General features: G+C 41.9%; 1 protein-coding gene across 1 annotated transcript in view; it reads right to left on the minus strand.

Moving 5' to 3' along the window:
- Positions 1 to 25,648, minus strand: part of UBXN4 (UBX domain protein 4) — a 138,847-nt gene that overhangs the window by 1,710 nt on the left and 111,489 nt on the right. The window contains exons 11-12 of the mRNA XM_033944932.1: positions 18,168 to 18,299; positions 16,786 to 16,985 (exon numbers count right to left, since the gene is read on the minus strand). Of these exons, the coding sequence (XP_033800823.1) occupies positions 16,786 to 16,985; positions 18,168 to 18,299 (332 nt within the window). The remainder of the gene's footprint in view (positions 1 to 16,785; positions 16,986 to 18,167; positions 18,300 to 25,648) is intronic.

The raw sequence follows: 25,648 nt of genomic DNA on the forward strand, positions 1-25,648 counted from the left end.
GTTATATCACACAGTAACGTACAGTCAATTTAACATCCAATTTGCAAGTTCTTCCGGAATTAATCCAGCTACTTCTCCTCCCTTGTAACCAAAAAAAACCCCCAACCAATACTGCTGTAACTTCACTGGAAATGTCCAGTTAGCTCTTTTGTAATCCGCCTTGAACTGCAAAGTATAGGCGGAATAGAAGTCCCTAATGTAATGTAAAATATACATCTGTTGTATATAAATTGCACTACACTTCTCCCTCCGTATTCGCTATGATAGGGGATTAACAGAACCGCAAATACTATGTTAATATCTTCCGAAGTATTAATTTGAAAAAATTCAATTATTTTTAATTTAAATTCTTCCAAGAAAATTTGAATCCACAATCAATGTATTATCGAATCTCCATACAGACCTGCTATAATCTTGCTCATCAAACTGAAATTCAATCCATACACCACCATGATCAGATAAAATGATAGGATCTATGGTGGCTTTTGTTACTTGTACCATTTGATTTGAGACAAAAATATAATCTATTCTTGAAAAGGATTTATGAACTTGTGAGCAAAATGAAAATTCCCGATCATCAAAATGAAGTATCCGCCATATATCTTTCAAATCACAAGAATTCACCAAATTATCTAATCCTAACGACTTCATAATCCTACATGGTTTTTTGTCCATTATTGTATCCATAACAACATTAAAATCTCCTGCCACTACTAAATTAGAAGCAGCCAGTGGTAATAGTAACTGTTGTAACTTCTTAAAAAATTCAATTTGATTCGTATTCGGGGTATACATATTAAACAATTCCAGGGTATTATTTCCCATGCTTCATTTCCACATTATGGGATGCATTTAAAGCTATATTAGAAAACAAATTAAAAAACAATTTTCTAGTTTGGAAGAAGAAATTAAATATTTGGAAGCTAAATTACCGTATTTTCACGCATATAACGCGTGCGTTATACGCGTTTTTACCTACCGCGCATACCCCTCGCGCGTTATACGCGTGAGCGCGGTATACAAAATTTTTTTTACATAGTTCCCACCCCGCCCGACGCCCGATTCACCCCCCCCAGCAGGACCGCTCGCACCCCCACCCCGAACGACCGCTCGCACGCGCTCCCACCCGCACCCGCATCCACGATCGGAGCAAGAGGGAGCCCAAGCCCTCTTGCCCGGCCGACTCCCCAACTCCCCGACAATATCGGGCCAGGAGGGAGCCCAAACCCTCCTGGCCACGGCGACCCCCTACCCCCACCCCGCACTACATTACGGGCAGGAGGGATCCCAGGCCCTCCTGCCCTCGACGCACACCCCCCTCCCTCCAACGACCGCCCCCTCCCCCAAGAACCTCCGACCGCCCCCCCGGCCGACCCGCGACCCCCCTGGCCGACCCCCACCCCCCTTCCCCGTACCTTTGGTAGTTGGCCGGACAGACGGGAGCCAAACCCGCCTGTCCAGCAGGCAGCCAACGACGGAATGAGGCCGGATTGGCCCATCCGTCCCAAAGCTCCGCCTACTGGTGGGGCCTAAGGCGCGTGGGCCAATCAGAATAGGCCCTGGAGCCTTAGGTCCCACCTGGGGGCGCGGCCTGAGGCACATGGGCCAACCATGTGCCTCAGGCCGCGCCCCCAGGTGGGACCTAAGGCTCCAGGGCCTATTCTGATTGACCCACGCGCCTTAGGCCCCACCAGTAGGCGGAGCTTTGGGCCGGACGGGCCACTCCGGCCTCATTCCGTCGTTGGCTGCCTGCTGGACAGGCGGGTTTGGCTCCCGTCTGTCCGGCCAACTACCAAAGGTACGGGGAAGGGGGGTGGGGGTCGGCCAGGGGGGGCGCGGGTCGGCTGGGGGGGCGGTCGGAGGTTCTTGGGGGAGGGGGCGGTCGTTGGAGGGAGGGGGGTTTGCGTCGAGGGCAGGAGGGCCTGGGATCCCTCCTGCCCGTAATGTAGTGCGGGGTGGGGGTAGGGGGTCACCGTGGCCAGGAGGGTTTGGGCTCCCTTCTGGCCCGATATTGTCGGGGAGTCGGCGGTCCTTCGGGGTGGGGGTGCGAGTGGTCCTGCCGGGGGGGGGGGGATGTATCAGATGTCGGGGGGGGGGGCATCAGGCTTTCAGGATGGGGACAGACCTTCAAGGGGGACAGGCAGACCTTCAAGGGGGGACAGGACTTCAAGGGGGACAGGCAGACCGAAGGGAGTGAAAAAGCTATAAAATAAACCCACTAGCGTGTCAATGTGTTGAGAGGAAGAGGTGGTCTGGGAAATTCTGCTGAGAAAACTCCGGGTCCATTTCCACCCCCCAGTTACCCTAGTCCACTCCACTCAACTGGTTCACATACTGAGTGGGTCTTTGGGTGTTGTTCCTGGGATCTCTTTCAGTGGTTTGTCAGTATCTCCTTGTGGTCCAAGGAAGGAAACTTTGTTAACCTTAGCATTGACCTTCAGAATATATTTGTAACAGCGCTGCTTGTGTGGCATTACCGTAGACTATGTAGTGATGGAAAGAAAAAAACAGACCTTTGCACATTTTTGCACTAGGTATATGGTATAGGTATATAGGTATAGGTATTCCTGCACAGCTAAGTCCTTGTGAAGTTACGGTACCTTGTTCTTTCTGTATTTGACATCTAGCAAGGTCTCTGTTTGGAAGGAATGATTTAAGTTATGGTAAAAGCAGATAGCGTTGCTGGTTTTAAAAAGGTTTGGACAAATTCCTGGAGGAAAAGTCCATAGTCTGTTATTAAGACATGGGGGAAGCGTCTGCTTGCCCTGGATCGGTAGCATGGAATGTTGTTATTCTTTGGGTTTTGACCAGGTATTTAGTGACTTGGATTGGCTACCATGAGAATGGGCTACAGGGCATGATGGACCATTGGACTGACCCAGTTAGGCTATTCTTATGTTCTCATCTGTAGGGGCCTTTGTTTTCACTTCTTATTTTAATGTATTTTTTCTGGAAACTTATCAGTGTTTTTTATAATGGGAACAAAAATGGAAGAGAATTACCGTAATGTGTGTGGAATGGGGGGGGGGGTGTTTAACTACCATAATTTCTTCAGCTAAATACCGGTAATTCAATCCACCTCAACCAGACATAGGAGAACTCACGCACCATTGACACAACCTCCAACCAAACACGTGAAAAGAAAAAAACTGTTCATTCTTATAATCAACCTTATAACTTTTAATCTAGAGTTAGTGAGTATGAATTCAGCAACAAGAACAGAAACATGTTAATTCTTATAAACTATAACATTAACCGGTAGATCAAACGAAGTATGGAGGACAAAATAATCTAAATACAGTTACCGTAATTACGGTAAAGTTGTAAATAAACAAAGTTTACAGGTTTATTCAGTCATCATCATCACAGTCATCTGAATCCTTGAATCCATCAAAATCCGAATTGTCATCATCGTCATTAAATAAACTGAGCACGGCCTGCAGACGATCCTCGTTTATTTCCGAAGTGATATCGTCATCATCGTCATCATCATCATCGCTGATATCCATGTTGTTGCCTCCTTCCGCTGCACTGGTAGTACCCGTAGTGTCATTGGTTTCATAAACAATGCCCGCTTTTCTAAATCCGTTTCGAATGGTATCTGGTGTTATTTTGTCCCATGCTGAAGCCACCCACTTGCAGACTTCTGTGAAAGTTGCCCGCTTCTGCCGCCCCGCGGGTGTGTACTCGTGCGTGCCGCTCTGCATCCACTCCTCCCACTCCTTTCTAATAAAAGTCTTGAATGGATGATTCACTGCGATGTCAAGTGGTTGCAGCTTACACGTCAGGCCTCCAGGTATCACAGCGATGTGGGCACGAGTAGAATTAATGTAGGCCTGAACATTTTTTTCTTTGTGGGCAGCCATGGCATCCAAAATTAACAAGGATTTTTTTGCAAAGAATCTACCCGGTCTTGCCCTAAAGCATTTATCTACCCACAATCTCATTACGTCGCAGTCCATCCATCCCTTCTTGTTGCAGTGCACAACCACACTGGTGGGCAGCTTTTCACGGGGCATAGTGACCCTTTTGAAAATGAGCATGGGCTTTAACTTAACCCCGCTAGCTGAGCAACCAAGAACGACTGTAAAACACGTTCTTTCATGCCCAGTTGTGGTGATGGCAACAGATTTAGTACCTGTGGGGGCTATGGTTCTTGTTGCTGGAATGTCGAATGCCATTGGAATTTCATCCATGTTGATGACGTCCTTTGCAGTGATGCCAAGTTCAGATATTTCTTTGGCGACAAAGTCACGGAAATCAATCAATTTTTGCTGCCAGTCATCTGGAAGTCGCTGGCCAACAGTTGTTCTCAATCTAACTGATAGTCCGTTCCTTTTCATAAATTTTGAGATCCATGTGAAGCCAGCTTTGAAGTCGGGTATTCCTCTTCCATTGGCAAGTAGTTTTGCCTTCATCTGAATCGCAACAGTAGAGACTGATTGATTTTGCTCCCTTCTCGCCAGAATCCACTGCTTCAAGTCATCCTCCAGCTGAGGCCATTTTGGTTTGGCCCCACGACGTGCCCGTTTGCGCGGATTGCATTTCTCCAGTTCCTTCTTATCTTTTCTCCATTCACGCACCGATGTTTCTCCAACATCGAACTCTCTCGCTGCGGCCCGGTTGCCTATTTCCTCAGCTTTCGCAACGACTTGAAGCTTAAAATCCACTGTATATGACTTTCGTCTTATTCCTGCCATTATGGCGGTACATTTAAATTTAATTGATAAACTCTACTACCGGGTAAATAAATGCAGAATACCAATCTGAAGAGATCAAATTAAAATGTGGGCTCTACATGCAGCATTAATCTTTTATAGGCTTACCCAAAGGCTGAGATGCTGTTGTATAGTCAAAATAGTATTCACTGGGCAAATTACAAGGCCAGATAGAGGGGGGCCACAGCCACGTGGTGAAAAGCACACCACCAGAAAAACAGCCTTGGTGAAAACTAAGCGGCAAGCATGCTCAGACCATTGCGCATGCTTACAGAGCTGGGAGCAGGGCAGGGCGGGCGAAAGGAGAGTCGGGACAGCGTACGGAGAGGCGGGGCAGTGCACGGAAAGTCAGGGCGGGTGAACGGAGAGTCGGGACAGCGCACGGAGAGTCGGGGCAGTGCACGGAAAGTCAGGGAGGGTGAACGGAGAGTCGGGACAGCGCACGGAGAGTCGGGGCAGTGCACGGAAAGTCAGGGCGGGTGAACGGAGAGACGGGACAGCGCACGGAGAGTCGGGGCAGTGCACGGAAAGTCAGGGCGGGTGAACGGAGAGACGGGACAGCGCACGGAGAGTCGGGGCAGTGCACGGAAAGTCAGGGCGGGTGAACGGAGAGACGGGACAGCGCACGGAGAGTCGGGGCAGTGCACGGAAAGTCAGGGCGGGTGAACGGAGAGTCGGGACAGCGCACGGAGAGGCGGGGCAGTGCACGGAAAGTCAGGGAGGGTGAACGGAGAGTCGGGACAGCGCACGGAGAGTCGGGGCAGTGCACGGAAAGTCAGGGAGGGTGAACGGAGAGTCGGGACAGCGCACGGAGAGTCGGGGAGGGCGAAAGGAGAGTCGGGGTGGCCAGAGGAGAATTGGGGCGGTATACCCGTGAGCGCGGTATACAAAAGTTTTTGTACATAAAATCGTGGTTTCTGCGCGCTATACCCGTGTGCGCGTTTTACACGGGTGCGCGTTATCTGCGTGAAAATACGGTAGTTGATAAGTGGGAGCAAAGTACCCTACAGGCTTTATTAAAAGCAAAAGGTAAATATAATGAGATATCTTCAAAATTGGTAAGGAAGGATTTGTTTTCTCATCAAACTTTGTATTATGGAAGCTCAAATAAGGCAGGAAGATTATTGGCAAATTATCTTAAAGCAAAGAAAAGAAGAACAAAAATTATTGCTATAAAGGATGAGAAAGGAGATACACATACTAAAATTGAAAATATTTAAAATCAATTTCTAAAATTTTATAAAGACCTATATTCTTTTTTTTCCCATTATATTTTTATTTTCAAATTTCATAAAAAGTGTACAGAATAATAAAATACATTTGATATATGCATGGTATCACTTTTATATCTAATACAATGTATGTCTGAATTTGATTTTCCCCTACACCCTCCCCCCACCCCTTCACCACTTTAATATAATATTTTCAAATTTTATAAAAGTATATAACATATTAGGATACAATTGATAATTATTCAATAACATATTTATATCTAAAATAATATATTCTGGATAAATTTTATTCATTTTCCCTCCCCCCACCCTTCTATTATCTCTTAATCATTTGTTACATTTTGTATCATATATTATAATATATTATATATAAATTGTTTTCCTTACCCCCCCTATATGTGTGTCATAAGAAAATCTCTAAAAGAAGAAAGGAAGAAAAAGTATTCTATTATTTAATCATTACAGTATTTTGTCAATGGCCCCCATATTTTTATAAAATTATTATATGTCCCCTTTTGTATTGATATTGTTCTTTCCATTTTAAAAACATGGCATATTGTATTCCACCAAAATGTGTAGTTTAGGTTGTTATAATTTTTCCAATTGTTAGTTATATGTTGAATGGCAACCCCTGTCATAATTAATAAAAGTTTATTATTTTCTGGTGAAATTTGACTTTTTTTTCTCATCATTGTTCCAAATAAAATTGTATCATATGATATTGCAATATGATTTTCCATTAATTTATTAATTTGTGGCCAAATTGAATTCCAAAATATTTTAATATAAGGACAGTAGTATAATAAATGATCTAATGTTCCTGGTTCTAAATTACAGTGCCAGCATCTATTAGACTTAGAACTGTCTAGTTTTTGTAAACGAGTAGGGGTCCAAAAAGCTCTATGTAATAAAAAGAACCATGTTTGTCTCATAGATGCTGACACTGTACATCCCATTCTCCAAGACCAAATTAGTGGCCATTGAGATGCATTAATTTGATGTCCAATCTCAATGCTCCAAATGTCTCTTAGACCATTTTTTGGTTTTTTAATTAAATATCCAGATATTAATTTATACCACAATGCGGCTTGATGTCCTAGGAAGTCTGCTTTAAAGCATAAGAACTTTAAACTATATTGATTGTTTAATGATTTCCATTCAGGGAACCCAACCTGAATGGCCTGCTTCAATTGCAACCATTTAAAACTTTGTGTTTTATTAAGACCAAATCTATGTTGCAATTGTGAAAAATCCAGCAGTTTACCTTCTGAAATAATATCATCTAGAGATCTAATTCCTGCATTAATCCAGTTCTTCCAAAGGATTTGGGCTCCGCCTACTTTGATCTTGGAGTTTATCCATATGGATTGATTAGTTGATTTATATATTGGGATGGATGTTAATTTATCAATAAATCTCAATGTTTTCCAAGTATCCATTATTATTTTATTTTCTCTGTATCTTTTAGGTATATTAATACTTGGTAAATGAACTAAATTTAGGGGAAACATAAGGCGCCATTCCAAATATAACCAATCTGGTGCATTATCTATAAGTTCTGGGAGGATCCAATACATACCCTGACGTAGAATATAGGCTTGATGGTACCTATAGAAATTTGGAAAATTTACCCCTCCCTCCTTAATTGATTTTTGTAAGGTTACTAAAGCTATTCTAGGTGTTTTACCAAGCCAAAGAAATTTTGTTAAAATTTTATTAAGTTTCTTATAAAAGGACCCCTGAAAATAAATAGGTATCATACTCATTTGGTAGCAAACCACAGGCAACATCATCATTTTAATAGTTTGAACTCTGCCCCACCAAGATATATGTAATGGGTTCCATTGTTCACATAACTCCGTTACTTTTTTTAATACATATTTTTCATTTTCTTTTACAGTATCTTCAATTGTTTTTTTAACTTGAATGCCTAGATATTTAAATCCTTCTTCTTTCCATATGAATGGAAAAGTATCAAATAATCCTTTTACACAGTAAACATTCAAGGGTATAATTTCAGATTTATTCCAATTAATTTTATAACCTGAAAATTTGCCAAACTTATCAATTAATTCCAATAAAGAAGATAAGGTAGACTCTGGATTTCTCAAATAAAGTAAAATATCATCAGCATAAGCCGAAATTTTATATTCCATATCTGAATATGGAATTCCTTGTATCTCCCTCGTTTGCTGTATTGCTAACAATAAGGGTTCTAATACAACATCAAATAACAAAGGAGATAAAGGACAACCTTGTCTAACTCCCCTCTGCAATTGAAAACCATCAGATATCTTATTATTAATATTTAATCTTGCAATCGGGAAGCTATACAATGTTTTTACCATTTGTATAAATCCAGAACCTATACCAAACCATTCTAAAGCCTGATACATAAAGTTCCATTCTACCCTATCAAATGCTTTCTCGGCATCTAAAGAAACTGTAAATGCCGGTTCATCCATTTTTTTTGATAAGTTTAGCATGTGAAATAATAGTCTAGAGTTATTGGAGGAATGTCTTTTAGCAACGAAACCCGTTTGATGCATATCTATAATATGTGGGAGAGCTTTGGCTAATCTCAAAGCCAAAATTTTCGCCAAAAGTTTATTATCAACGTTTATCAAAGATATAGGCCTGTAGTTTGAAACCAAAGTAGGATCTTTATTTGGCTTAGGTAAAACAATTATTATTGATTCAGCCATAGTACCTTTTATATTACCTTTTATAAGTTGTGTCTGATATAATTTTAATAAATGTGGGGAGAGGATATTTTGAAATGTTTTATAAAATTCTACTGTGTAACCATCACCACCTGGAGCGGATCCAACTCTAAGAGATCTCAATGCTGTTTCTAATTCTTTTAATGATATAGGTTCTTCTAAACTTCGTTTTATATGATCAGGAATTTTAGGTCCATTTATTAAATCTAAAAATTTTTTTCCATCTTTTTGTTTCCCCAAATAAGGTTCGGAAGAATATAGATCCTTATAAAAATTTAAAAATTGTTTTAATATTATATTTGTTTGATTTGTTATTATACCATTATCATCTTTTATTCCATTAATATTAGTTCTTCTTTTTTTTGCCTTAAGATAATTTGCTAATAATTTTCCCGCCTTATTAGAATTTCCATAATACACCGTTTGTTTGGAAAACAAATCTTTTCTTATCATTTTTGAAGTTAATTCATTATATTTACCTTTTACTTTCAAAAGAGCTTGCAAAACTTCATATTCCCATTTACTTATCAATTTAGCTTCTAATATTTTTATTTCTTTTTCTAATTCTATATATTGTTTTTTAATTTGTTTCCTAATAAAAGCTGAATATGATATGATATTACCCCTCATAGTTGCTTTAAATGCATCCCATACATTCTCTATAGATGTATCTTCCACTAAATTTATTTGAAAAAATTCATTAATTTGTGTTTTAAAATTTTCTAAAAATTTGTCATCCACAAGCAATGCATTATCAAATCTCCAAAGAGGTCTATTATTTTCTAATTGATCTAATTGTAATTCTATCCATATTCCCGCATGATCCGAAATGATAATAGGATCAATGGAGGCTTTAATCACTTGTTGCACTTTATTTGTTGAAACAAAAATATAATCTATTCTTGAAAATGATTTATGAACCTGTGAACAAAATGAATATTCCCGATCATTAAAATGAAGAATACGCCATATATCTTTCAAATCACATGATTGAACCAAATTATCTAGACCTAAAGATTTAATATTTTTACCTGGTTTTTTATCCAATAATGGATCCATTACAGCATTAAAATCTCCAGCCACCACTAAATTAGAGGCAGCCAGTGGTAATAACATATTTTGTAGCTTTTTGAAAAATTCTGATTGATTCGAATTAGGGGCATATATATTAAATAACGTCAGGGTATCATTTCCCATACCTATATCGATATGTATCCATCTTCCATGTGGATCTGAATTTTTTACTTTTATATTGGCCATACATTTTTTATTTATAAGGATTGCAACCCCTGCTTTTTTACCCACTGCTGGAGCAAAAAAACATTCTTTTATCCATCCACCTGATAATTTCTGTGATTCCTTCTTATTAAGATGGGTCTCTTGCAGACAGTAAATATCTGCTTTTTGTTTTTTTAAAAATGTTAATATTTTTTCCCTTTTAATTACGTGATTCAGGCCATTGACATTAATAGAATATATTTTAAGAGACATTATATATTTTAATACTTTTCATTATCTTATTCCTCCCTTCCTCCTTCATATTTAATATCCAAAAAATTTTCTTCATGACACACATATTTAACCCTAATGTATCTCCCTTAATTATTCTAATAAATATTCTACTTATCCCTCCCTTTCCCACCCAATACATTGGCTGCTTAAGGATACACATTGGAGTTGTAATCCCAACAATCTCCCCATTCCAGGCAATCAATATTCAATTGTTTAAACAAATTTCCCTTCTATCTATCTATATTGATCTTTTATATTTATTTAAATATTTTCCATAACATTTTATCAATGTATCATTTTCCATTTAACAATATATTAATTTGTATTTCCTTAGTATTATGATTTCAACATATATTTATTTTAAACATATATGCAGTGTATTATTTAATAATTTTCCTGTATTCTGTTCTTTCTTTCATATAATTATTATTGTCTTTTCTTTGTATTGTTTTCTTCCATTTCTTCAAATATTTCGATATGTTATATTTTCTGTTTTTTCATAAATTCTTCAAAACCATCTTAGTATATTATGTTAATATATCATAGGTTCTGGTTTAGAGAGAAACTCTTTTAGTTTTTCGGGATCCTCAAAATATAATGACTTGTCTCCAGATGACACTCTCATTTTCGCCGGGTAGTATAGACCATATTTAAATCCTTTTTCTTTAAGTAGAGGTCTCATGTCTAGAAGTCTTTTCCTTTTAGTTGCTGTGTTTTTGGCGAAGTCTGGTAAAAACCATAATCTTGAACCTTTATAATTTAAGTTTTTATCTTTTTTTGCGGCATTTAGTATCTCTAGTGCTTGTTGGTATCTCAACATTTTGAAAATGATTGGTCTTGGTCTGTTTTTATTTTCTAAATTTTTAATTGGGATTCTATGCGCCCTTTCAATTTCAATTGGTTGTTTCAAGTCTAATTGTAGAATTTTTGGAATTAAATTTTCAAGGAAAAGGATAGTATTTTTTCCCTCTAGATTTTCTTGTATTCCAAAGAGTTTGATGTTCTTTCTTCTTCCTCTATTCTCGTAATCCTCCAGTTGATCTTTTAATTTATTTAATTCCAGGCTGTCGTCTTTACATCTTTTTGATTCACATTCTATAGTTTCCATTTTTGATTCTAGTTCAGTTGTTCTTTTGTTGTTAACTTCCATTTGTCTATGTATATTTAAAATTTCTTCTTTCATTTCAGACATATTAGTGATAGTTTCTTTAAGCATTTGTTTGATTTGTTTTAATTCTTCCATGACTTCAGCTTTGCTTAATATGTCTGGTTCATCAATAGGAAGTGGTATCTTGCTAGGTGTTATTTGATCTTGTTTCTGTCTTTTTGCAGATGTTCCAGCCTCATTTTTGTTTTGTCTTGTGCTTGCCATATTGTTGTTTTTTAATCCCTTTTCTTCCAAATTTATTTTTATCTTTTAAAGTAAAAATTTTCTTTTCCTTTTTTGCCTTTTTTTTCCCTTTCCTTTTCTCTTTCTCAGTTATCTGTCTCAATCTTATATACTCCTTTTTTAGTGTCTTTATCTCTTTAATATTGGTAAAAAGGTTTCTTTTAAGCCCCTTCACTGTTTCAATGAAAGAGGGGGATATTCAATCCAACAGAATTTCCTTCCTTAAATTTTTCGCAGACTTGTCGGGTTCTTCCACAGATTTAATTCAACGAGCGTCTCTCAACTGCCTCAATGTCTTGCCACATCAGCTTTTTTCCAAAAGTTCCTTTATCCCCTTCCTCTGTCTCCTCTCATACAAGCCCAATCGCAGCTTTATAATGGAAAAGCAATTTCAATTCAGTTTTTTGTTTATTTAGTAAGTTTATATTCTTTCTCTGTCTTCAGCGTCTCAGTGTTCAATCACTGAGAGAAAACGCCTATATTCCTTTCACTCAGTTTTCTTCAATCAATCCCCCTTTTCAGCGTCGTCACCGAAGGGCTTTCACATATATTGTCAGCTCTTTTCCCCTCTAGTTCCGTTCAGCTTTACTCTCTCCCAATATCTATTCGTTTTAGCACAGAGGGAAAAAATTTTTTATCAGCCTTTTTCAGCGCTGGCAGGATAAGGCTGTATTAAACTGTCGCAGTTTCACAATCAACCGTCAGCAGCCTCACAATCCTCCTGCAGCTCCCCTCTCACAAGCCCAATCGCAGCTGTGAAAGAGGAGAGCGAAATTCACTCAAGTAATCAATTATTTCAATTAATTTTGAGTTATTTTAAATTGTCTCAATTGATAAATGAATCCTCCTTTTTTTTTTTTTTTTTTTGTCATCCACCTCAATGCCGATCCAGCACTAAGGGAAAACAAACAAGTATATTAGCCTCAGACAAAAGATCAATCAATCACTCAGGGCTCAGTCTCTTCACCGAACTGGAAATGGCTGCCTCAAACCGTCACATTTAAGAATTCTACTGACAACGTCCATACATCAGGAGTCAATCTTATTCAGCAATTTATATTTCCTTAGCCCCTCTTCTTCTTAATGTCAGTTATCTTTTTTAGTGCCTCGTCGTTTCAGTACCAAAGAAAGAAATCAGCAATCTTTGTCTCTGTTTTTTTTTTTTTTTTCCTCTACAAACACGCTCTCAGCCTCAGTGTAGGAAGACAACTTGCAATCCTTTATTCTCTTCACTTAAGTTCAATCACGGCAACACAAATCTCTTTCAGATCAATTCTCTCGGTTCTGTCAGTTACTCACCCCCGGTGCCTTGCCGTTTCAGTATTGAGAAATCCGACAAATTTTTTTTTTCTTTGATTTCACTTTCACGGGTCTTCTCACAACTTCGAAGAATGAAAAATCAAATCTGTCAGTTCTCAAATACTTCTCACTGCTTGTCACTCTCAATACTATGTAGATTTTCCGTTATTAGATTTTTTTTTTCCTGTCAGTTATTAGCCCGATGCTGTGCCAATCTAACACTGAGAGAAAAAAAACCGGCAAACTCACTTCGGCTCTCTCCTCTCAGAATCTGCACCGATTTCAGTCGAGAATGTCAATTTCAGTTACCACATTTTCAATTTTCATTAGATTTGGTTTTTTTTTTCTTTTCCAGCAGTAAAGGGATTAATTATCTTTAAATCATTGCCTGTTTGAAGAGGAGCGTTTCGATCACACCTCCATCCTGTGTTCGCGTTAAGCCACGCCCCTAAAGACCTATATTCTTATGAAGATAGAGGAAAAGATGGTTTAGAATTTCTGAATCTATTAGTTGGGCCGAAAATTCCTGAGCATATAAAAAAAAGTTTAGAAGAGCCTATATCATTAAAAGAAATAGAAACAGCGTTGAAATCTCATAGAGTTGGATCCGCTCCAGGTGGTGATGGCTTCACTGTAGAATTTTACAAATCATTTCAAATTACCCTATTACCCATTTATTACATTTATATCAGTATCAACTAACTAAGGGTTGCATCACAGGTACTATGGCAGAATCATTAACAGTCATTAACAATCAATAAAGATTTAACTTTGGTTTCAAACTACAGGCCTATTTCACTAATTAATGTCGATGGAAAACTTTTAGCTAGAACATTGGCTTTACGTTTGGCTAAGGCTCTCCCTTTTATTATTGATATGCACCAAACTGGATTTGTTGCTAAGAGACATTCATCTAATAATACCAGATTGGCTTTTCATACGTTAAATTTAACAAAAGCCATGAATGAACCAGCTTTCTCTGTGTCTTTGGATGCAGAGAAAGCTTTTGATCGGGTGGAATGGACCTTTATGTATCAAGCATTAGAATGGTTTGGTATAGGTTCTGGATTTATACAAATGATTCAAACATTGTATAGCTCCTCAACCACAAGATTGTATATTAATAATAATTTATCAGAGCGTTTTAACTTGCAGAGGGGGGTTAGACAAGGCTGTCCATTATCTCCTTTGCTCTTTGATATTGCTTTAGAACCCTTGTTATTAGTTATTCAACAAGCAAAGGGGATACAGGGTATTCTTTGCACAGACTGGGAATATAAAGTCTCTGCATATGCAGATGATATACTGCTTTATTTGAGAAACCCAGGGACTTCCATTCCATGCTTGCTTGAGTTGATAGAGAAATTTGGAAAATTTTCAGGATATAAGATAAATTGGAGTAAATCATAAATTCTGCCACTTAACGTACGTTGTACTAAAGGACTATGACTCTTTTTTCTTTGTATGGAAGGAAGAAAAGAGAATGAAAAACTTTTATTAAAGAAAGTAACAGAAATTTGTGAGCAATGGAATCCTTTACATCTTTCTTGGTGGGGGAGAGTTCAAACTATTAAAATGATGATATTGCCTGTGGTTTGTTACCAAATGAGTATGATACCAGTTTTTTTTCAAGGGTCCTTTTATAAAAAATTAAATGATGATGACATCATCAGAGACGCGGCAGAGCAAATCAGGGCAGTAGAAGGGCCCGAAGCAGCGTGTGAAGACTGTTGCACACGCTGCTGGAATTGCCACCGGGCGGCGGGGTCAGTTAAAGAGCCCGGGCGGAAAGTTGCTGGGCTCCTCGGTGGGGGCGCTGAGCGGCCGCGATCCCTCTCCTCTGATACCCCGCCCGCTGGAGATCGGCGGCTTGCTGCCCAACTGGTGGAGGCGATTGGCGCCGCAGCTCTGTCCCGGTGGCCTCTGAGCGGCGGCGCTGGGCGCGTGAGGAGCCTGCTGCCCGAAGAGGAGGAGCGGCGTGTCTGAAGAGGCTGAGCTGCGTCATAGACCTCAGCTGGCTGCAGCGGTGGTAAGCCCGATGCGTGATAAGCGCGCATGCGCACTCTCATGTCCGCGACGGATCAGGGAACACGACTTTAGAGTGCACATGCGCGACTAACATTTTATTATTATAGATGACAGGAGTCGCCATTCAACATATCACAAGTAATTGGAAAAACTGCAGTAGATTAAATTATACCTTCTGGTGGAATTCGTTATGTCACATTTATAAAATGGAAAGCATAATTGCTATTCAAAAAGGGAATTATAATAAATTAAAAAAGATCTGGGGGCCATTGACAACTTACTGTAATGAATAGATACCATTTTCTATTGAAAGTTTATTTGCAAATGGGGGGAGGAGGGTGGTTTAAAGTTTACTGTAGGTTTAATCAATAGAAAAGAATATTTATATTTGTATATTTTTGATTCAATTGTTAAAGGAAAGGGTGGGTGGGAAGGGAATAAATTTATATATTTGATGTTATACAAGAAAGAAATTCAAGTGATGTATTTAATTTCAAATGTTTTATTATTTGTACACTTGATGTATGATTACAAAATGAAGAATTTTTTTTAAAAAGCGGCAAATACTGAAAAACCGCAAATAACTTTTTGATATGTTTTTTGCTGTTTTCTATTTAAAACCATCGTGAATATGGTGAAACCGCAAATAACATGGTGGGAGACCTGGCCTGTTTCTGAAGGAGAAGCAAAACACGGTGAACAAAGTGCTTGGAATCAGCGATTTCTCTTATGTAAGCTGATGTAATTTGGGGGGGGGAGAGGAGCCGGCAAACTAAAAACCATGAATAATCGAAACTGCGAATACGGAGGGAGAAGTGTATACAATAGGAAAAGTGAGGGGGCACTTTATGCAATTAAAAATTTTAATTGATGTACAGATCTATTTAGAAACATAATGTCAGATAAAGGACAAATGGCCCATCCGCAGTAACCATTAACCATTAACCATCCCTTTCTCTGAGAGATCCTACGTGCCTATCCCACGCCTTCTTTAATTCTGGATGTACCTAGATCCACTCAGCTGTGTCGAAAGGAATTTCTTAAATTGAAAAACAGGAAATCTGTAATAGGAGATACGTTCTTCCTGCAGTTTCCCTGTAAATGCTTGTATTTGTTAATTCTATTTGATAGGTTTACTTTGATCCTACCCAGTTAGAAAGATTACTGATTGAAAAAGAAAGTTTTGGTGAAGGATGAGTTATGGGGCATTAGCTTGATATGCAGAAAAATAGTAGATTTAGTGTTATTAACTAAATTCTGTTTTCTTGTTGGTTTCATTTGAATATGTATAGCAGCCTCTCATTAATGTGGACTGATATTTCTTGTATTTCATTTTTTAATGAAATCTGTATTTAAAATTATTGAAATAAAAAAGAAAACTTCAAAGTGGGCAAAACATTAGGGGAAATATACTAGGAAGGATACTTGTAAAGAGGGCAAATATTTAAAGTGAACACACACACACAAAAACCCCCCATGAGGGAGGATACCCAAAAACACAAGAACAAACGCACTAAAGAGAACCACAATGAAACATGTCCTCACATTATCATGGATAAGAAAATACTGAGTTCTACGTTCGTGAGTCAGGTGAGAAGGCACCCATGCAGCTCAAGCTCTTAAAAAAAAAAAAAATAGTAAGCTGGGCTCTGTGGATGACATCACCCAAATATGAGAATGTCTGTTAGGTTGTTTTGTGTGCAGAGGTTGCATGTTTCTAACTTTACAACTCAATTATAGCAGAGACAGGGAGCGACACACACACACACAGAAGACTTCATGACTCAAAGGTCCTTAACAGAGAAAGTTTAGTATTCCAATACCAACAAATCCTCTATGGTGAGTATTAATACAAAGTGCTAGAACTTGTAACAGCTGTTTACCTCTTTGGTTCTGAAGCACTGGATGCCGATGTTTGAGGATTTTCTTGCTTATGTGTTTTGGTTTGTGTAGGACGAGGACTGCCAAATAAGAAGTTGCTAAGGAACCTCCAAACTGCTAAGAAGGGATAGAATATTGTGCCCAACAGTGCCAAAAGCCCTCCTTCTGAGGATTGTACTATAGTCATAGACGGTCTTCCTGCCTAGTTGCAAATAAATGACTGGTTAATATACATAAACATACACATTACATCAATTCAATTCAATACATATATTACCTCTGTTAAACATTTTCAGCAAAACCATAAATAAATGAAACATAACAATGCTGTACTTGCATGCAAAGCCTTTACCCTAAAGCACAACAGTGGCAGCAAACAAGTTTTTTTAAATCCAGTAAACCATCACCGATATGAATTACCACCATAAAACGGCCAAGGGGAGCTACACTAGGGTCCAAAAACTAGTGATTTGGGGATTTTAGAAGTGGAGGAACCTGACTCTAACCACAGTCAGCCTATCGCTCACTGTGCATGCTGTGAACTGGCAGCTGCAAGTGCTGAAGCTGCAAACTGCTTACAGGGAGAACCTCTGCCTCAACAAGCCTGGAATCTGGACTACTTGTGCCTTCAGACTACTTCTCGGGCCTAACGAACTGGCCAGAGATCTCAACCACCAACAGACCTTGCACACAAAAGCAGTCAGACCCAATCCTGGAAAAACCACCAAGAAGCCACTCAGCCAGCACTCAAGCCCACTGATGACAAACCTGGGACGCTGCTCCCAAGAGAACAGTTCCCAAGCCCCCAAACTGGTAGTGCAGGCTGTCCAAATAGGTGCACTTTCTTTTATATTGAGGTACACAACACTGATGTTGTAATGAAGAGCAGTATACTAATACACATAAACAAACAAACACTGCAAAGCAATCTGCTCCTTGGAAGCAGACCCTTGATCTCAGAGTCTGTGCTCTCCCACAGCCAGAGATGTACCAGATTGGGATCCTCTGCAGCACCGAAAAGCCTTGCAAACAGTCCAAAAAACCAAATATAATTGAAAAATAAACGAGCAGAAAATACCGGCTCCTACCATCTCGCTATAGAGAAACTGAGGAACTGGGAAGACAGCCCAGAGGGATGGGAGGCATAACAAAAAGAATGCTAATGAGGCTCTCTACAAAGTTTCTCCTGAGAAGGGATCGACTACCCACAGATTCAGGAATAGAGTCTGTCACACTAGAACTTACATTTTACAAAGTAACTTGTCCTAGAGAGCAGAAGGTAATAATATTCACTTCTAAGTCATACCTTCATTGTTTACATTAAATATTAAAAGCTCAGTATCTAACACCCATTCTAACTAAGTACAAAATCAAATGTACTTACTGGCAACAGTACTATTGATGCACTTGGTGCAAGCTCTAAGGACTGTAATGTCATCCCGTAGTCATCCTCAGTAAACTCTCTTCTGGGGAACATCGTGGCCAGTGTAAAGTTGCCATAAGTGTTACCAACTGTCTGTAGAAATATAAAACCAAATGCATTTTTTTAACTACACCATTTAGGATTTACTTATAAAAAAAATAAAATAAAAGTGTTTTACTTTCTCTTGTTATTTGTGAACAATTTGGGTAAGCATAAATTATTTTTTGTTTTGTTTTTATACATGCTCTAACAAAGTTTCTGTCATAGAGAATATTTAACTACATCTGCATTAACTTGTATAAATGTGCCAGTCTTGTTGAAAATTTATTTTTATTTTGTTTTTTAGTTCGTCTTCCCCAGGAGCCCAGAATGGGTTACAGCGTTACATTCACAGTGTTTTCAAAGCATATGAATAAAGGAACATTCACATTATATTGGCATAGTAACATAACATAGTAGATGATGGCAGATAAAGACCCAAATGGTCCATCCAGTCTGTCCAACCTGATTCAATTTAATTTTTTTTCTTCTTAGCTATTTCTGGGCAAGAATCCAAAGCTCTACTTGGTACTGTGCTTGGGTTCCAACTGCCGAAGTCTCCGTCAAATCTCACTCCAGCCCATCTACACCCTCCCAGCCATTGAAGCCCTCCCCTGCCCATCCTTCACCAAACGGCCATACACCGACACAGACCGTGCAAGTCTGCCCAGTAACTGGCCTAGTTCAATATTTAATATTATTTTCTGATTCTAAATCTTCTGTGTTCATCCCACGCTTCTTTGAACTCAGTCACAGTTTTACTCTCCACCACCTCTCTCGGGAGCGCATTCCAGGCATCCACCACCCTCTCTGTAAAATAGAATTTCCTAACATTGCTCTTGAATCTACCACCCCTCAACCTCAAATTATGTCCTCTGGTTTTACCATTTTCCTTTCTCTGGAAAGATTTTGTTCTACGTTAATACCCTTCAAGTATTTGAACATCTGAATCATATCTCCCCTGTCCCTCCTTTCCTCTAGGGCACACATGGGCAAACTATGGCACGCGGGCCATATTCAGCTCGTTCAGTGTTTTAATACGGCCTGTGGTGTATGTTATGTGACAGCAAATAGATGAGTAGATTCTTTTTTTTTTGTTTTTATTGCATTTTATCTTTTGTTTTTACTGCATTTTATTGTTTGTAATTTTGACTGATTTTGAATGTGTGTATTGTTCCCCACCTAGATTTGTAGACAGACAGGTTATAAATAATTTTAAATAAATAAATAAATAATGAAGTAATTCCAACTGACCATTCATGATTGATTATGCAGACTGGCGAATTAAAAGACAGTTGTGCCTTCCCATCCAATACCCTTAGTAAGCCAAGACAATAAAACAAACTGATTCATAATTTTAACATACATCAAACCCATACTCCAAAAGGAAAAATTTCTTTTAGACACAGCAGATGAATCCAGAGACCAATGAGATAGCACACATCTACCAGCAGGCGGAGATAGAGAAACTGATTAACAGGTGGTCCTATTGGCTGGCACTCCTCCTGTATCTTCAGTATAGCTCCTTGCCCAAGCATCCGTAACCATCAATAGGCATAGCATGTAAAAAACTTCTCTCTCATAACAAATCTCAAAAGGCAATAATACAGAATACAACCATCAATAAAGCACAGTTACTTACCGTAATAGGTATTATCGAGGGACAGCAGGCAGATATTCTCTACATGTGGGTGACGTCACCGACGGAGCCCCCTAGCGGACGTTTTCGCAAGCAGACTTGCTCGAAGACCTTCAAGCTTGCGATTGGCATGCACGCGTGCCCCTCTAGCCCGACCTAGGGCATGTGTCTCCTCAGAGTGGCCTCAGTTCAGATAGCCAGCAAAAAAGCCAACCACGGGGTGGTGGGTGGGTTGCGAGAATATTTGCCTGCTGTCCCTGGATAACACCTGTTAAGGTAAGTAATTGTGCTTTATCCCAGGACAAGCAGGCAGCATATTCTCAACATAGTAACATATAGTAACATAGTAGATGACGGCAGATAAAGACCTGAATGGTCCATCCAGTCTGCCCAATCTGATTCAATTTAAATTTTTTTCTTCTTAGCTATTTCTGGGCAAGAATCCAAAGCTCTACCCGGTACTGTGCTTGGGTTCCTACTGCCGAAATCTCCAAACATGTGGGAGATCTCCAAGCTAACCAGAATGGGATGGAGGGCGAGTTGGCAATTTAGGAGAACAGATTTTGCAAAACAGACTGGCCAAAGCGGTCATCACGCCTGGAGAAAGCATCCAGACAGTAGTGCGAGGTAAACGTATGAACCGAGGACCAAGTGGCAGCCTTACAGATTTCCTTAATCGGAGTCGAGTGGAGGAAAGCAACAGACGCCGCCATCGCTCTGAACTTGTGGCCTGTGACTCGACCCGGCAGGGAGAGACCAGCCTGAGCGTAACAGGAAGAGATACAAGCGGCCAACCAGTTAGAAATGGTCCGCTTAGAAACAGAGCGACCCAAGTGATTTGGATCGAAAGAGAGGAACAGCTGGGGAGCAGAACAATGAGGAGCGGTACACTTCAAGTAGAAGGCCAGTGCACGCTTACAATCAAGAGAATGCAGAGCCATTTCTCCAGGGTGAGAATGGGGCTTCGGAAAAAACACAGGAAGAACAATGGATTGGTTGATGTGAAACTCAGAAACAACCTTAGGCAAGAACTTAGGATGGGTACGGAGAACCACCTTATCATTATGGAAGACAGTGAAAGGTGGGTCCGCAACCAAGGCTTGAAGCTCACTGACCCAACGGGCAGATGTGAGAGCAATCAGAAACACAACCTTCCAGATAAGATACTTCAAGTAAGCCCGCGCTAGCGGCTCGAATGGGGGTTTCATCAAGCCAGTAAGGACTACGTTAAGATCTCAAACAACAGGAGGAGGTTTAAGGGATGGATGAACATAGAAAAGGCCTTTCATGAAGCGGGAAATCACAGGATGAACACAGATAGGCTTCCTGTCAATCGGCTGATGAAAAGCAGCAATGGCACTAAGGTGGACTCGAACCGAAGAGGACTTGAGTCCAGCACCAGACAAGTGTAACAGATAATACAGAACAGCAGATAAGGGGGCTGACATCGGCTCCTGCTGTCGAGTAGCACACAAGGAAGAAAATTGGGTCCACTTCTGATAGTAACATTGGCGAGTGGACTCCTTCCGAGACGCCTCCAGGACATCCAGCACAGGCTGAGAGAACTGGAACGAGGGCATTAAGTCTTGAGGAACCAAACCGTTAAGTGCAGAGACTGAAGGTTGGGATGAAGAAGAGAACCTCGACTCTGCGTAAGCAGAGAAGGAAAAACAGGCAGAAGAGGCGGCTCCCTGGAACTGAGATGCAACAGAAGGGAGAACCACAGCTGTCGAGGCCACCGAGGAGCTATCAGAATCAGAGGGAATGGAGGGAACGCATACAGAAACAGGTTCGTCCAGTCCAGCAGGAAAGCATCCGCCTCGAGTCTGAAAGGAGTGTAAACCCTGGAGCAGAAGCGGGGCAACTTGTGATTGAAGGGGGATGCGAACAGGAGACATCTGGAGTCGCCGAACGAGCAAACACTTGACACAGGGTCAAGGAATGGATGGACCACTCGTGAGGCTGCAGAAGATGACTAAACCTGTCCACCAGACAATTGTGCTGGCCCTGAATGTAGACCGCTCGAAGGAATATGTTGCAGCGAATGGCCCAATCCCAGAGCCACATCATCTCTTGGTACAGGGACAGGGACCCCGTGCCCCCTTGTTGATATAATACATGGTGACCTGGTTGTCCGTGCGGATCAGCACCACTTGGTCGCGAAGCAGGTAACAAAAAGCCTTCAGGGCGAGGAAAATCGCTCGAAGCTCCAGCAGATTGATGTGACAAAGGCAGTTGGCACTGGACCAAAGACCCTGAGTGCGAAGACCCTCCAGATGTGCCTCCCAAGCATAGGCCGACAAATCCGTTGTGAGGATCTTCTGCGGAGGAGGAGCATGAAACAGAAAACCTCTGGAGAGATTGGAAGAGAGCATCCACCAACGGAGAGACTGCTTCAACAAAGGAGTCACGAGAATGAGTCGAGAGACAGGGTCCTGATCCTGGTTCCATTGAGACGCTAGAGTCCATTGAGGAATGCGTAGGTGAAGTCTGACAAAAGGAGTCATGTGAACTGTGGATGCCATGTGCCCTAGGAGGACCATCAGGAGCCAAGCCGGGGCCGAAGACAGATGGGTCACCCTCTGGCATAAACGAACAAGGGCCTCTTGACGAGGCCGAGGCAAGAAGGAACGGAGACGAACCATGTCCAGGACTGCTCCGATAAATTCCAGAGACTGGGATGGACAGAGGTGGGACTTGGGGAAGTTCACCTCGAAGCCGAGACTCTGAAAGATCAAGATGGTCCGATTCTGGGCCTTAGCTTGTCGCTGCTGTTGCGGCCGTTTCGAAGGAGGCCAAGAGAATGCAGGAGTAGATTTCTGCGGATACCTCTGGAGAGGAATTTTGTATTGCCGAGCCGGAGGGGGTCTTCGGCTTAAGTTTCACCAGAGAAGCGAAGGACCGTTCGTGTTCCGAGAGACGCTTGGTGAGCTGCCTCTATGGAATCCTCAAATAGCTCATTACCCACGCAAGGGAGATTGGCAAGACGATCCTGGAGATTCGGATCAATGTTCATAATCTTGAGCCAAGCGAGGCAACGCATGGCGATTGCAAACGCCATTACCCTCGAGGACAACTCGAAGGCATCATAGGCCACCTGAAACATATAGAGGTGGAGCTGGGAGAGGGTCTCCTCGAGGAGATGAAATTCCTGACGCCGAGAATCCGGCACCTCCTCCCGGAACGAGCGGAGGGCGTCCACACAGAACCGGAGATAGGATGTGAAGATAAAGTTATAGTTGAGGACATGGTTCGCCATCATTGAGTTTTGATAAAGACAGTGACCAGTGACAGTGATCGTACGACCCTCCCTGCCCAGAGGGACGGCAGCGTAAACCTTCGAGAGGTTGGACTCAACCACCAAGGATTGGTGAGAAAGCTGAGAACTCTCAAACCCCTTAACCGGGATCGTCTGGTAACGGGATTCCAACTTGGAGGGAATGGCTGTGACTGCGTAGGGGGTCTCCAGGTTCCAGAGAAATGTTTGCCGGAGAACCTGGTGCAATGGCAAGCGCAGCGCCTCACGGGGCTGATGATCAACACCCATTTCCGCCAGGAATTTCTGGGTATAACGGGACTCAGACTGGAGGTCCAGGTTCAAGGTCCTACCCATGTCAGAGATGAAACAAGTAAAGGAGGAGTTTAGAGAAGAAGACTCATCCCCCTGAGGAGACCCCGAGCAAGATCTGGGGGCAGCCGAGAAAGAGGGAGAAATTTCCCTCGAATAGTAAGCCAGGGCCTTGGAGTCCCGCGAATGGGAGATAGAAGAAGCTCGACTAAAGTGTCTGGGGGGTGTCGAGGAACGACCCCGTGCAAGGTGGATCGGTGAGGACCCCGGAGTCTGAGGAATCAGCTGGCGGAGCCTCGGAGAAGACGGGGCAAAGGAAAATTCCTCCATTAGTTTCGAAGAAGACCCCTTAGAGGCTGGCAGCTGCCTCGATGGGGAACACAAACTAGTGTCCAACTTGAGGACAAGAGTGTATCTGGAAGGCTTTGCGGTCGGAGACCTGCCCCGAAGGAGCGGAGCAGACCAGAGATTTTAGGAGGGGCAAGTAGCGGGCGAAAAGCGGCCCCCTGGCCTGGATCCTTGAAAAGTCACAGGTGATTCGGAGGATGAAGAATCGCTCGAGGGAACCCGACGAGTCTTGCGGGCATGGCCCCGAGACACGAAAGAAGGACGCTCAGGATGGTCAGACCGAGGCTGGTCGAGACCGAGGTCAGAGACATCGAGGTCGGGACCAGTTGGCTCACCACCAAGGAAAGCTGCGTGGTAAGTATAGCCTTAAGTATGTCCTCGAACATAGGCACCGAGACCAAAGGCTGTTGGATCGTATGTGCAGCAGTGCGCTCCTTCGGGGGCAATCTCAAGGAAGAGTATTCCCTACGTGAGGAGGCACGCTTAGAATGATGTCTCGAAGATCCCGACGAGGCGGCACTGACATGAGACAGGCTTCTTTGCCGGCACACCTGAGGAGGAAAGAGGAGACTTACCCGAGACAGGAGTAGCAGGAGGAGCCGAGGCCGGAGCCTTTGCGGCGAGGGGGACTTCGAAGCTGAGGACTTTGAGGCCGAGGCACCCAACGAGGGCGCCGAGACTGAGCTTGAGGCCTGCCCTGCAGGATCCATGGGGCCAAATAGTTGAAGAATCTTGGCCACCGTCTGACGAAGAACCCGCGGTTGCAAAGTCGCACAACATGGACATGACTCAGCACGGTGCTCTGCACTCAGGCACTCCACACACCAACGATGAGGGTCAGTGATGGAGATAACCCAGTTGCACTGAGTACAGTTTTTAAACCTGGAACGAGGCTGGGACATAAGAAAAAGGACGGCCGCGGCCCCGCGAGGCGGCCAGAACAAGACCGGTGAACCCGGTCAAAAATATACGAACGGAAAAAAGACAAAAAAAAATAAAGACGCGGGTACAGCGACTTAACTAAAAGTAACCAAATAAGCCGTGGTGCAAGAGGGACAACTAGATCGCGTGAAGCAAGGGAGCAGTGCTTCTGGCTCTGCGGAAAACATAGAACTGAGGCCACGCTGAGAAGACCCATGCCCTAGGTCGGGCAGGAAGGGCATGCGCGCATTCGCGGGCCAATCGCAAGCTTGAAGGTCTTCAAGCAAGTCTGCTTGCAAAAACGTCCACTAGAGGGCTCCGTCGGTGATGTCACCCACATATTGAGAATATCCTGCCTGCTTGTCCAGGGATAATAACAAACTCTGAAAGTTGCAAAAGAAAAAACCAACAGACAATATCCAGAAAGGGTGGGGATCTGGATTCATCTGCTGCGTCTAAAGGAAAGAAAATTAACACGTAAGAACATAATTTTTCCTTCCTTAGCAACAGCAGCAGATGAATCCAGAGACCAATGGAATGTAACAAAGCAATCCTCAATCTGGGTGGGAAGCAAACGCCGCCTCCGCAACAACCGAAGCACTAAACACATCTACCCCATGCGCCCCCACATCCAACCGGTAATGCTGAGATAAAGCACTCTCGGAAGACCAAGTAGCCGTGAGACAAAACTCCTCCAAGGAAAAAACCTCTGGACCGAGTCCAAGAAGTAGCCATCGCTCTGATGGAATGGTCATGAAGTTCTTCCGCCAACCGCTTCCCTGCCATCAAGCAAGCGTAAAGAATGTCCTCCTGGACCCATCGAGCGATGGAGGCTTTGGATGCCGCCATACGTTTGAGGCGTCCCTTGAAGAATACAAAAAGGTGATCTAAACAACTAAAAGTCGTTAGAAACCTAGCTTGCGGAGA

Source organism: Geotrypetes seraphini, chromosome 5 (assembly GCF_902459505.1).
Source record: "Geotrypetes seraphini chromosome 5, aGeoSer1.1, whole genome shotgun sequence".
In the NCBI taxonomy this organism is placed as follows: Eukaryota; Metazoa; Chordata; class Amphibia; order Gymnophiona; family Dermophiidae; genus Geotrypetes; species Geotrypetes seraphini.